Source organism: Epargyreus clarus, unplaced genomic scaffold (genome assembly GCF_041222505.1).
Source record: "Epargyreus clarus isolate Ecla_fem2 unplaced genomic scaffold, WU_Ecla_fem_2.2 ptg000005l, whole genome shotgun sequence".
Classification (NCBI taxonomy): Eukaryota; Metazoa; Arthropoda; class Insecta; order Lepidoptera; family Hesperiidae; genus Epargyreus; species Epargyreus clarus.
In genome coordinates, this window is record NW_027332213.1 from 6888258 (window position 1) to 6902521 (window position 14264).

The 14264-nt window shown below is 35.8% G+C and overlaps 1 protein-coding gene across 1 annotated transcript; it reads right to left on the reverse strand.

Annotated features, from left to right (window-relative positions):
* Nucleotides 1-2513: 2513 nt before the first annotated feature.
* Nucleotides 2514-11733, reverse strand: LOC140758007 (netrin receptor DCC). The gene is made up of 17 exons (XM_073093945.1): nt 11392-11733; nt 9845-10037; nt 9216-9319; nt 7451-7604; nt 7170-7374; nt 6912-7098; nt 6713-6837; nt 6505-6639; nt 6228-6425; nt 5821-6121; nt 5618-5733; nt 5126-5337; nt 4566-4726; nt 4361-4492; nt 4130-4281; nt 3595-4049; nt 2514-3217 (listed from the first exon to the last, which is right to left on the reverse strand). Exons 1-17 carry the CDS (start codon nt 11483-11485, stop codon nt 3136-3138), a joined length of 3006 nt encoding a protein of 1001 aa, XP_072950046.1. The 5' UTR covers nt 11486-11733; the 3' UTR covers nt 2514-3135.
* Between the last annotated feature and the right edge of the window lie 2531 nt (nt 11734-14264).

The following is a 14264-nucleotide window of genomic DNA, read 5'->3' on the forward strand; positions in this document are numbered from 1 at the left end:
TGCACTGAGGGGAGTGTTGATTAATAAAGAAAATAAAAATCTGAGGGACCGAATTCGAGATTTGATTGAAAGGAGTCACGTTCCCGTTTTCGAGGGGTCTTGGTCTAAGAGCCAATGAGCAAAAGTCAGATTCGCGTCGCTCTTTGTAAAAAAATTAGAATTGCGTAAGAATATAAAACCAAATATAATAACTTTTAAATTTTAAGCGTTAAGCGCAGCTGTATTCTGGTTTGAAGGATGTGCGCATATGTGATTGCCCTCAGATAGGAATGTAATATTATCTGAGGTTGATTATAGATGTGCATAGGCGGCCGTAGCCACTTCATCAGGTGGACTGCATGCTTGTCTGCTACTCCTATATTTAAAAAAAATATAAAAACACATCCGTCTCTCTTGAGATATCACCAATAGAGAACTTCCAACGAGCATTAAGTACACACTTAACAATTTTGTAAAATGATTGTACAATTAAATTTTACTTACCTTTTGAACAAATATATCGCTTTCAAAAATGTTAAGAAAACTTCTGTCACTCTATGCTTGTTTAATTTTTCTTTCTTAGTTATTTCAGAAGCTTGAACTATTTCCTAAGAAAACGCCGAAGTTTATACATCTAGTTTAAACTTTCCGTTTTAGAATACACTTAAGTTTAAGAGTCATTGAGTTCGTCTGACAAGAGCCGTCATCCAACACCTGGTGTGAAATGCAATCAAGTTTAATTATTACGGGTATTAATAACAAGGGTGCACTGGGGTGTAACCCCGACCCGTTGCTATGGTAACGCCCCAATATGAACGCAGCCTGCGACTTCCTACTTATACCTATCTAAATACGTGTTTAGCTATTTATGAGGAAAGCTGATTAAGGCTATAATTGTTATGGCAGTTTCAGTTGTAATCCAACTAAACTGTACGCCTTTGAGATATTACTCGGGTGCTTCATATAACTCAAGTTTGTTGAAAAGTTTGTAATTCAGACGTATAATGGTCATTTAGAATTTCTACCATTAAGACCATAATAACTCATTTGGATTACTTCGCGTTAACATTTTGAGTTATGTGTACAAATACTTTCGTGTTAGTTTTAATGTAACTAAATAGACGTTAATTGTTTCAAGTGGAAATAAATTATATTCTTTGGTTTTCCACGACACGAGTCACAAGAAATATATACTCCTGCAGGTGCTGTCAACAATGTATTTACTAGTGTCACTTAAAATCAATTACTACATACATAGGTACTTTATTGTCGAAAAATGGCATTTTATGACGTCATACCACTTAATTTAAATATGATAAATATCAACCATGAATTGATAAGTCGTGTGTCAAAGTTAAAATTTCACAACCAATTTGCAGGTTTAGTGATGTGTAAAAAGGGATGAAATGATGCAATATATTGGCGAATTAATTATTTTAATTAAATCAATCACTCATGGCTATCAGGTTGTATAAAGCCTGGTTTATAAATTTAACGATTTTATGTTTATTTAAAGGTGAAATTGTTTTTTGATTCAGAATTACGTATCATTAATTTGTCAATTAATTTTTTTAAGTAAGAATCAGTACTAGTAGCAATATTTGACGCAAAATTTGGGACATCAGTTTATTTTGTATTCGTAATAGGTCAACGTTTGTCCGCAATCTTACCTTTTGGAAAATCATAATGCAGTTCAGACAAAAGCATAGGTGCTTACCTAAAGAAACCCCATTTCTTTCTTGAAGAAGTAACCGAACTATATGCTTTTTTATATTATTGGAGTAGCAGACGAGCATGCAGTCCACCTGATGGTAACTGGCTACTGCCTCCCATGGACTTCTTTAATCAACCCCAAATAGGATTAGATATTCCTACCTGAGGTCGGCCACAGATACCCCTGAGGACTAACGCCTTGGAAAAGTATGTCTCCCTTACCACATCCTGCAAAACGGAACGCTGCAGCGCCTAACACTGCTGTTATTAGGCAGAAATAGGTGTGGCGGTGGTGTCGCAGGAGTCAAACCACAAAGGGTTATACCACCTTCAAAAATATTATAACATAGGTATGTCACTCTCACAATTTAGACGTATGCACCAGTACCCGGTATGTTACAATCCTGCAAGCCTTTTGGGATATAAGGCATTCCAAAGAATGAGACATTCATACATACACTGGAAAAACATGGCCCTCTACATGCGGATAATAATTTAATTTTATAAGCATACTAAATAATATTGTGAATATACTAAATAATATAGTTTGGTTAATAGAGTTAGTTTATATGCTAAGAGTTTTAATTAAAAACGCTTTCTACACTCACAGCCACACACTAGGATTCCCTGTATCGTGGGTGCTATGGACACACACAGAGATAAATACACAAACACCCAGACCCAGAATCAGAAATCTAAATTCATCATTTAGGAATCTGTCTGGCCGGGGATAGGACCCGGGACCCTCTGCGCGTCAGACCGGCATGGTGACCACTCCGCCACGCGGGTCGGCAAGTTTTAATTAAAAGTGAAACAACTAGTTATAAATGTACAGGATTTATTTTAATGACTGATTTCTCATAATATACAAATAAAATTTTGAATTCGGCAGTACACGATTCGGATTCAGTACAAAATGCTACAACTGGTATCATTAATATAACTCATCTACAGATATTCGTTCGAAATATCTCCTTTCTACATTCAATAAATAGGGTAAAGGTAAAATTGTATAAGGTTATCAAATACATCGAAGTATATACAAAATAATAATCAAAAACGAAATTATACTATAATATCACAGTCACTAGAGAAAGATGAAACCTATCGCCTACGATTTAGCAGTCTATTCAAAACACATTCACAGAAATTACAATAGTCGAAAGCCGCCTGTGACACCGCTACGAACTCAAACTGGGACAGTTAACAAAAAACTCCAAACTGTAAAGCTAAAGTAGAGGCTCTACATTCGTCTATACCTCATGAAAATTCGTTGAAGTTATTAGGCAGTGACTTTGTTACAGGGCGGTGTGACGTAACGAACGCCACGTACGCCTTCCTACCAGAACGGTTTATACATTATATACAATTGTCTAAAAGTAGTATTGCTTACATTACGTACTAATGATATAACTTTCACAACATTGTTACAGACAGTCGAAGTTAGCTCCGATAAGTGTGTCCCGAGCAACCAGACGCACCAGAACGACTGGTGAACGCATTCATCTCCCGATAAGGTGACTCTCTGGAACAATTTATTTCGTGTGGGTTTAACTCGTTACGACGCAATCGATAGAAGTACAAAAGTTATTCAAATAGATCTCAAAACAAGTTAAAGTGGCAATAGACCTAATATTTATAGGCCCATTAATCGTTGGCATAACATGTCTCTTGAATAGAGACCAATTGGCAAAGAGAATTACTCACAATGAACTCCCACAGTAAATAATACTTTGGAAAACAGCAATCATCCAAAGCTGAAAGGTTATACGGTAAAAATACTTTAGAAAACATCAAAGATCTCACTGTTCAATGTGAACAATTGCCTTATATATTGCTTTATGCTCACATCTTCATAAGTCAGATTGTATGCAAAAACGAAAACAAATATTACCAACTTACCTCTCATAAGGAGGCGGAGGTAGAATATCACATAAGTTCATCCTACAATTTTGTTCACCTCTCCTTCCTTGACTCGACTGTCTTGAATCTTGCGTCATATTGTTATGTCTGAAGCTATTATCCCGCCCCACCCAATGCCATTGCGGATAATCGTAATCCGCGTCAGCTACTACTGCCCAATCTTTATTCCCTTCATGATGACTAGAAGATCTCGACTGTGTTTTGCATGACGGACATTCGTCTAGAGACATATCTGGCATTTCGTCGGCATCGTTCCCACACTTTGTCATATCACTGTAATCCTTTGTCAAAGTCGAACTACTACTCCGACAACATGTCGAGCACTCTTCATTTGAATATTGATTGCTTTCTGCAAACGACCTGACCATACTGTTATCGTATGATCCAGGGCTCACAGCACATTTAATGCATGAATCTTCTGCGTCTGTGTGATCCTGCAAAGTTACTTACATGAAATTCATATCTATAGTCTTATAAGCCATGTAGACTTCAAAAACGATTATATTATGCAAACCTGATAATTTAATTCAGTATAAATAGCACTAGAAGCATAAGGTTCTGGTGGGATCCGTCTCGGATCATCCTTTGACATTCCCGACATGACATTCGCATGCTGAGGAAGACTATATTCCGCTTCCATGGCCATTGTTCCGATAGTATGACCCCCTAAAATATTTGATTTATTATTAGTTATTCAGCAAATGAAAGTAAACAGACATTACTTTGTTTAAAATAAAGTATTTACCATGTAAAAGACTTTGATGACAATTCAAAATTTCTATTCGCGGTTCATTGGAGCCTTCGTATAACGGCCTTTCTCGAAGCCATACAGCTTCCTTACCCAGTAAACATTGTTGAGCATTGGTTATAGGGGTACCTAATAAGGAAAATTATGTTAGTAATAATATCACGGATAAAAGTTTTCTGTGAATAACAATAAAAAGATAGACCTGCTGAATTGTGACTCTTCCTTTGCTTTGATTGTCGCCATTTTAAGTAAACACCGGTGCCAGTTCCAACTAAAACCAGTGCTAATAAAATTATACTCAGCGCTAGAAGCCAAGTTTCTTGGAACATTGACAGAATGGCTTTGTCTCTCGCTGGTTCCGTTCTAAAATAATAAAAGACGGATTTCACAAATTGCTAAAGTGGATTAAATTAATTGAAATCCTTAATCAAACTTTGGCAGTCCAACAAGATTTATTCCCTTAACAGTGTTAATGGTAAGATTTTGTAACATATATTTGAAGAGAAAACACAAATACTCCGTTCCATCTCAACATTGTATTTTATCGTACCTACAACGAAATCATTTATGTTCAAGACCAGAAATGTCCCAGCTAGCTTACTCACCCCTTAAATTGAAGCTGTGAGATAGAAAGTTTCTCAATAGGTAAGTAGTTATAATAATGTATGCTTAACTTTGAAATTCTGCGTACAAAGTCCATTCCAACATTAAAAAATCAAGAAATGCGTAGATGGCAGACAATAGACAAATGTGAGCACTTACTGAACATAATGCCGCTGCGACTGTGTTGGTAGCATGTGTATTTGCGCAGGAGCGCTGAAGGGCCCGTGTCCTTTGCGCGTGACGGCCGCGGCGCGTGCGCTGTACCGACCCCCGGCTCGGAGGGAGCTCGCCGCCGCGGCACGTGTGCGCGCACCCAGCGACATCTGACCCACCACGCGACCGGCTGTTCCACCACCGACGCGAACTTCGATCTGAATTTTAATTTCAGTATCATCTAATTTGTTTGAAGACGTAATATAAAGAGTTTCAACTTAGACAATTTACATGATACAATAGTCTTGACACGAGGTTAATTTAAGTATACAAAGTGAACATTTTAACATATTTACTTAAGTAATTTCACTATTCATATATTATGTTATTGAGAAAATATATATTTTTTCCGTTTCTACAAAAAATGCATTGATTTTATGAGTACGTGAAATTAGACCTAATATTTTATTTTTGTCTCTTATTAAATTATGCACTCACCAAATACCCAGAAAGCTCGCCGTTCCACGTATGTACGGGAGGTGGGTCCCATCGGATCCATGCCGATGTTGCGTTTATAACTCCAGCTGAAACACCTTGCGGTGGTGCTGTTGGTACTAAAATAAAAGTCGACGATTTATAATAGTCATCAGCAATATAGGAATAAGTATTATTTCTTTCAAACTTTCTTTTTGGACACTTACTATCTTCTTCTGTGGAACCAGTCTTCATATTGGACGGTTTTCCAAGTAACAATTTGTAAAATGGCATTAAAAATATATTATATTGAGCATATGGCATTAACCCTGTTAAGACATGGCTAGACGACCCACTGTTGTGGACCGTCGTCATTGTAAAATTGTCGTATTTCATAAGCTCTGATAAACTATCTACAGTAATATTCGATTGTTGTGATAGCAATTCTTCAGCATGCTGTCTATTTAAGGAAGTTCCATTAAACCATATTTTAACTCCTTCCAAATATTCATTATAATCAGTCAGCACCTAAAAGAGTAATATTAAATGTGTAAGAATGTCTTATAGTATAATATATTAACGTTACTGTATTTTTAATCCCACAAATATTTAGATTACGTTTAAATTTACTTACATCCCAAACAATTTTAAGTGTAGTTGCTGATATTCCTTCGACACGTCTCAACGCCAAAACATCCTGTTGCAAGTATCGACGAGCCTGAACTAACTCGTACTGAGTCATCGGTGGATGATTCTGAGGCTTGTTTAATTCTGGATGGGGAGACGATGACTCAAGATTTCCGTTAAAGGAATTCGCTTCTCTTCTTAGTACCTTCGAACGGACAACAAACAGGTTCGTTGAAAATATGGAATAATAAATAAATAAACGATATTTAAGAAAGTAAACAAACCTGCAGAGCAGCTGTATGTAATGCACTTCCCGCGGCGCTTACAGCAACACAAGTTAATCTACCGGCATGTTTCGTTGTCACTCTATCTATGTACAAGGATCCTGTACTGTGAACTGAGTTTGGGAATACAAGTTCCTAAAAATACGTTAAAATTGGTCATGTGTTTTCGAAATATTATTTGACAGATATAATAAGGGAAACTATATACCTGGGAGCCTTCCATAGTCCAAAATAATACGGGTTTAGGAGTTCCTTCTGCTTCACAAGGAAAAGATACGGCTTCTCCTTCCCAAGCCGTTTGATCTGAAGGTACTCGTGTGAAATGGGGCAAAGCTAAAATCATGTATCAATAACTAAAAATCACATCATACAATATGAAAATACTATAGACTAAAAACATTACTTACAATGGACAGTTAATATAGCGCTAGCAGCACTGCTGCCAGCTTGGCTCTCCGCTCTACAAGTATAGATACCGCCGTCGGTAGCAACCACCCTATCTATTCGCAAAGACCCTCGTCGTATGATTGCATAGGGAGATAAGGAACCTTTATCGCGAGCCCAAGTGACTGAAACATCCGAATCTGGAGATACCTAAAAACAACATAGGATATAGGTCGCTATAAAATCTATTACGGATAGGTTTAATATTACGAGTTACTTACTTGACAATGAAACTCGATGTTCTGGCCAATTAATGCCGTTATATTATTAGGTTTCACTAGAAAATGTGGTTTGCGTAATACGAGTAACGTCGCTGGATGGGATTGTCTTTCTCCGGCTACATTAGAAGCCACACATCTATAAACCCCGCTATCTGATGGAAGACTTTCTATTATCTTTAAATTACCACCATCTACTATTGTTATCCTGAAAATTATAAATTTTATTTTTAAATAATTCTACCTCTATATTTTGTAAACGAGTGATGGTATTAAATTTATACCTTCCGTTAACTTCTGCCTCCAAGGTATGCCCGTTTTTAGTCCAATGTACAGAAGGATCAGGAACACCTTTTGGTGCTGAACATTCTAATGACGCTGGTTCTCCACTAGACACTTTGATATCCCGTGGCTCGATTCTAAACTCATCTCGAAGTACTGCAAAGATTTAATTAAATTATACAGTCTGTTGTATCTCATTATAGTTTAAGTTTTCTCTATTTCGCCAACTAACAATTTGAACGCGCTTAGTACATTATTGTTTCATTTTCGTTTGCAACTAAGTAGTTAACTTTTGAATGAACTTAAAAAGTCATTAAAACTTTTGCACTTGCATCTGCAATATTATAGTAATTTAGTCTTTAAAGTTACCCTGGCACTTTTAGTCATTAGATGTTTCTGTACTAACGTCAAGTACATTAAATAAACTTTTAACTGCGACTACCGTCCACTGAGACTTCATTAGATTCATTTAGATTAAAACACTTTAATCGCTTTATCTTAATCCTATTTGATAAGCTCTCACGGTCTGTTATCTAAATCTAACTTTCTCATGACCAATTTAGATTAAGAGTGTGAAATTGCTTCCGTGTGACATATTTTTTTATTGTTATTGACACTTTCGTCCGCCTCGTAGAACTATGGACTCGTTATAAACAAAAATGTTACAATATAATATTTAAATTAGGTAGTTTGTATACAAATTTATTTGTATGTTTTCATTTTATATCAAGTTTATTCAAGATTGGCTACTGTAATGTAGTAGCAATACATATTTTGAAAGATTGGAGGTACATTTTTATCTAAATTATAATTATAGTGCATCGCATTGATCAATATTTATGTTCGGTGAAGGACAGTGCTAAAATCCTTTCCATTATTTTTTATGACAAAATATGAGCTACAATTTCTTACATCAAAATTATATTAATTGTTTAGGATAGACATTGTACCTTACTCTATACCTTTCTCTACGAGAAATAAAGAAAATATCGTGTAAACTAAGAGGTAAGTACCTACAATAAAAACAGTAGACGCAAAATACATTGGATTATCCCGTCAGTACATTAAAGGATTAACTTGGCCTGCATATTAAACACATAGGTTAATGTTTCATACTAAAAGTAGGACTTCCTGAAGTAAAACATATTACATAAGTGAACACAATTTAAGTGCCAATTATTGTCCCTAAATAAATGCTGTTCGCGATGTGATGGCAAAATCATAACTGTTGTAAGAAATTCAAGTATCTAATAATGTCACATTGTGAAATAAGAAACCCTAAGATTTAAATCAATGGAAAATCTCGCGTAATAACCATGTGAATCATAAATATCTAAGCTTAATTGTTTGTTTTATTAAACTTCATGGTACAATATTCTTCGATGAAATGTGCTCATAGACAAATACACTTTACTATTTGACAAGGTAGAGTAAAATGACACACAAAACCAGACTACAACATATAGTTCAAGTAAGTATCTAAGGAATTTTAAAAGTGATATAAGGAACTGAAAGAAAACAAAAAAATAGAAACGGGAGTTTCATATTGTTAATTGATATAATATGTTATCAAATTATATCAATCAATTAAATCTTTGAGATTATTAAATTACTTTACCCCAAAATTTTCACTTTTCTACTACCTGTGTACCCAAAATAAGAGAAATAGAAATATAAATAATATACTATCAAACCATAGATATTAGTGAGTCACAACATCCATTACCGAATCTATTAGCGCAGCGAACGCAAATAAATAATTCATACCCGAAATGGTGAGCGTCGCGTTCTTGCTGACCGCCTCCCCGACGGAGTTCCGTGCGACGCACCAGTACACGCCCTCGTCACTCTCCTTCTTGCCCCGCACCACCCTATGTAATGTTTGATTGGATTTTGTTTAATGAACATAGTCTGTTTGTGCTGATGAGTCACGTGCAATGAAAAATGTGCGTGAACAATATGTTTGTTTTTATGTGAGTTAGCAAATTCTTAAGAAGTATACGAGTCTTACGGCTTGCGTAGATTGTCAGCGATCAATAAAATTAACCAATATCGAACTCGGTAGGGAGACGGATGGGTGATCGGTAGTGGGTAACTCGTACTACATACGCTTTTCCACTTATCTGCATGGAACGAGCGTAATGGAGACTATCCAGTAGAAAATCCATGTCAAACATCACTATCAGCAGTCAACTATCCTACTCCCATACTACTACTATCCTACGTCCATTATTAAATGTAACCGTATAAAAGATACACAAAGGTACTAAAGATAAAAGGCTACGAACGCTTCAATACCATTCAGTAAATGGTTATAACTACCATACTACAACATATAAATAACAAAATCACAGCATAATCTTTCAAGAAACATTTACCTAACACGTAAAATTTACCTGAGAAATAACAGTCCATCTTCAAGTAAGACGCGGTGAGGGTGGTCAGTCTGTGCGAGTGGTGTACCATCTTTGTACCACTGGATGGTGGGTTTCGGTTTGCCCTCAGCCACACACCGGAGAGTCGCTGGTTCGCTCCTGCCCACTATCGTGTCCGCTGGGTGCTCCTTTATACGCGGCGCTCTGCTTTGGGCTAAAGAGGTATATCGTTAGCTAGGTAATAATTTGTGTCTCCTTGTAGGACCTAAGCAGTTCCTATAGGAATATTAGACCCGCGAAGGACCATCGCCGCATCTACTTCAAGAGCATTTCTTGACATCTTTTTCCATAGGAGCAGCGACGCATCATAATTGATTTCAGGTAGAACTCCTGTTCTATAGGGAGCGGCAGTGGCCACTTACCATCAAGTGTATTTGCATGCTCGTTTTCTACTTCAATCTTATCAACAAGGTGGCCTTATTGTCTTTGTACCCATAAAAGACAGCATCGTTTCTTCTATCTAATAGTATTAACAAAATAGGCTACATGTCCCCAGAAGGATATTAGTATTGCAAACATTTAGGTGTTTAACAGGAGTTAGCTCCTGCACCTGTTCTACCTGTACTTTATACCTGAAGCCGACCTCAGGTGTGTTACAATAATCGTATCTAATAATATTGTACCGTATGAATATTGAACTTTTAAGGGTATTTGGCGTGCTTTTTAAAAGTACTTCCGCAGGATATGTTGCAGAACTCAAAGCATATGGTGTGGTAATTGTATTTTAAATTAAAATAATGAATCAGAAAAAGTAATGACTAAGAAACACCTACAGACAACAAATAATATGTTTTAAATTGATACATTTATAATTCAACTTGCAACAATAATGTTTTAAAAGACAGTCATATTATCCGGAACATAAACGTTTTATACAATTGGTCTCGTTACAATATGACCGACGGACTGATTTATTATTATACGTAATTGAAAGCTTCCGCACTAGATCGTGCTCAACTTAAAACAATGAGTGCATCAATGTATCTTCCTTGTTTGAGTTTAACCAAATGAACAAGTCTATGTAAGACCCAAATAAAAATAAATAATTACAAAGAAGTATATGAAATAAAATTACAACTGTTATAACCAAATTAAAATACCAACGTAAAACATTAATTATATAAACATTATTATAACACCGATGCATTAAACAAAGTATAAACCAATATATCAGTATCAATTAAATTTAAATATACGAATAATCAATTTAATCAATTAATTATAATAAAACTACTTTTAATATAGTCGCCCGCATGAAATGAAAATTTGTGCGCGATGTTAACGTCGGCAAATAATCGCGGACTTTCATTAAGAAAACGACGCTGAAAACTTTAATCACGTGTTGTGTAAAAAATAATATTGGTCCGAAGCAAAAAGCTAATGACCCCAGACCGATATCTTATAACTTTATGGTCTTACATTATCGTTGTTTTACATCATTATCATTTTCACTTCATTACGCCGTCGGCATCGTTATCCGATTAAAAAAACGAAACAAAATCACTTACCTTTCGCGTGTGGCAATGCGAACAAGAATAACAAAAGTATTGTCTTCAACTCGTTATTTGCACGTTTATCTCTGTTAATTGGTCCCGCGACCATGCTTGACACTACTGATTACCGTCACTGCACTCTCTCGCACATAGTCACAAATTAACATTTATATAAACGTGGCAGTAGGTGAAATTTTCGGGAAAAATACTTGCGTTGGCTCATTTTGCGAAATGTAAACAGTGCGAATAGTTTAGTGACATCGCGATGTATACGGAGCGCGGACAAACACAGCCACCCCGTCCGGTATCCTTGAGGGCACTGCCCCCCCCACTCTAGGTGTCATTTCGCGCCGACTCAGTACACGAGCTTTTGCAAACTTGAGCTTTATAGCGCGCTGTGGATTAGCGAATAGTTCCCGCGTTGGGAGACTGCTTTGTTTATTAATGCGATTATTGATGCGTTGCTTCCTTCCTAAGATGCATATTAGGGACTATAAAATACCACACACAGATAGGAAGTATTCAATAATTATAAGTATTATGTACTTAAACAGGAAAAGTAATAACTTAGTATTCACTTAAAATCGTTTAATAGTTGGCTTAATTAGAAAGTAGAGAGCGCATGGATAGAAACATTTGTTAAGTGACATTAAAATATATCTAAATGTCACTTTTCTTTATTTTAAAGTAGAAACTTGAATAAATCTCTGCACTCGATTTTTTAAGAGTAATAAATTATTTAACCGAGCATTTTTTTAACGCGTTAATAGGTGCAGTTTTACACCATTTAAGTAAAAACACATTAACTGAATAATTTTTAAATATCTTTATTGTGACTCGACGACTCCTGAAATTGTGACTTCCACTCTTAGATTCGGTTCGAATACCAGACATATACAAACGCTATTCATCACTTGTATAATTTTGGAAGAGAAGTTTGTTACATATCCGAGATAAGACTAGCAATCTGGACTTTTTCAGGGCGATGGATTATTGCCTTAACCTTTCTCATTTTGAGGCCAGCATACTGTTAATATACATTTTATTAAAGCCTTATTGGCCAAAGCACATGGCTTATCCCCTATTCCACACACGCACTCATTTCAACGTGTCAATTGTGACGCAGCCTCATGCATTACATACACGTATATAGTTGCTTAGCTCATTTGCGGCACGGAATTATTAAATTAGGGTCTACGTATGGGGATTAGTATTTTACCTATTGTTCCTGCAGATATACATGCCTATTAGGTTACTTATTTTCAAAAATACAATAAAAATTAAACTAAGTGCAGGTCAACGTTGCTAAAATGCTTAATAGGGTGACCCCAGCCTGAATATAATTTAAGCAACTTATGGCTTGAAAATTAATAAAATGTTTACAAGTGTTACTCATATGAAGAAAAAACTAAAATGAATAGATATGAATTTTATTTTGAGAATAGGTACTCAGATGTCAAAGTGACGAACAGAACGCAGTGCTTACGGAGATTAATCTACGAGTAGATCTAAATCTACCATTAGATTTTACATAAGTTTTCCTAGTACACCTTTTATTAGCTTTAAAAAGGTTTTAAAAAAGTGTTTCATAATTTGCCAGTTTACAAACTGAAAACTTGTACCTAAGCGAAGTGAAGTAATTTTCGTTATTTCTAGAAATTACTTAGCCTACTAATTCAATTAATCTTATCTAAAGCCGTATCTAGAGACATTATGGCGCGGGTCCCTCGTCAGGTTCTACGTAATCAACCTATCAGCATGGGACAAAGAAGGCTTCCTTCATTAACTCTATTCAGCTGAAATATTCATGAAACAGAATCCTATTCACTTGGTTATTCAGAGGCATCGTTAAGATAGCTCAGCTATTCCATTAGCAATCTTAGATTACAGATAATAATTAGATTAATTATCATAACTTATTTTGTTACACGTCTTATTGTTATTTTATGTAAGATTAATTAAAATGGAGTTAACTTTTATGTTTATTTTTAACAATTTTTATATTTTTATATCTTGAACGTAAATATAACATTCTTTAAATGTTACCATGATATGATGTTACCATGACATGTCTTATAATTATTTTTCAATTATTTTTTAATTATTTTCATATATAATCTTCTTTGAACTCTACGTACTTATTATAGCCGTTACAATTTAATTAACATTTTTCAGACCAACAGGACGAAACAAAATAAGCTTAGACTCAGTCTACGTAAAGATATAAGACTCCTGCATATTTGTTTCTACTAAATCACGCAGTGGCTATTGTAAGGTAGCCGCTGCAAGGCACGTAGCTTCAAACGCGGCAGGTGAAGCTCAGGGCGATACAAATCGCTGGCACGTGCTGGCTAGCGTCTCTAAGATATAAGACATTTTAATCTACACGCTAGAATGTTTTCTGTAAACTTTTGCAATTATTTATATGTTATTTTATAGTTCTTAATCAATTTAATATGAACTGCAGTAGATAAGTAAACTAAACAATGTGTTTTTTCAATAGCAGACGTGCATGCTGTCCATTGGGGGGTAAGTGACTACTGCCGCTCATGGTCATCTGTAATCAACCCCAGAAAATACTATATCCCTACTTGATGTCGGCTATAGATGCGCCGCTACCCCCGAGGACTAAGCTGGAATACCTCGAAAAATTATATCTTTCTTACTACTCGTACACCGTTCAAAACAGAACACAGCAGCATTTACTACTGTTATTAGGCAGAAATAAATGTGCCTCGTCTAATCGTTTCTTTGTGGTAGAACACTTGTTCTTCCACCTTCAAATATTACACATTATTCAATTCGCCTTAAGTTTTTCCGCCTAAGGCACGTATCGTAGATTCAGGCGCGACAGGTGAAGCTCACGGCGATACATATCGGTGCCACGT

Excerpts from the sequence above, each read along its gene's own strand:
- LOC140758007 (XM_073093945.1), bottom strand. The coding sequence starts at position 11,485 with ATGGTCGCGGGACCAATTAACAGAGATAAACGTGCAAATAACGAGTTG. Across the intron at positions 9,320-9,844 it reads GATGGACTGTTATTTCTCAG|GGTGGTGCGGGGCAAGAAGG; the intron begins GTAAATTTTACG and ends AACATTACATAG. Across the intron at positions 3,218-3,594 it reads CCTCCGCCTCCTTATGAGAG|AGAGTCACCTTATCGGGAGA; the intron begins GTAAGTTGGTAA and ends AAATTGTTCCAG.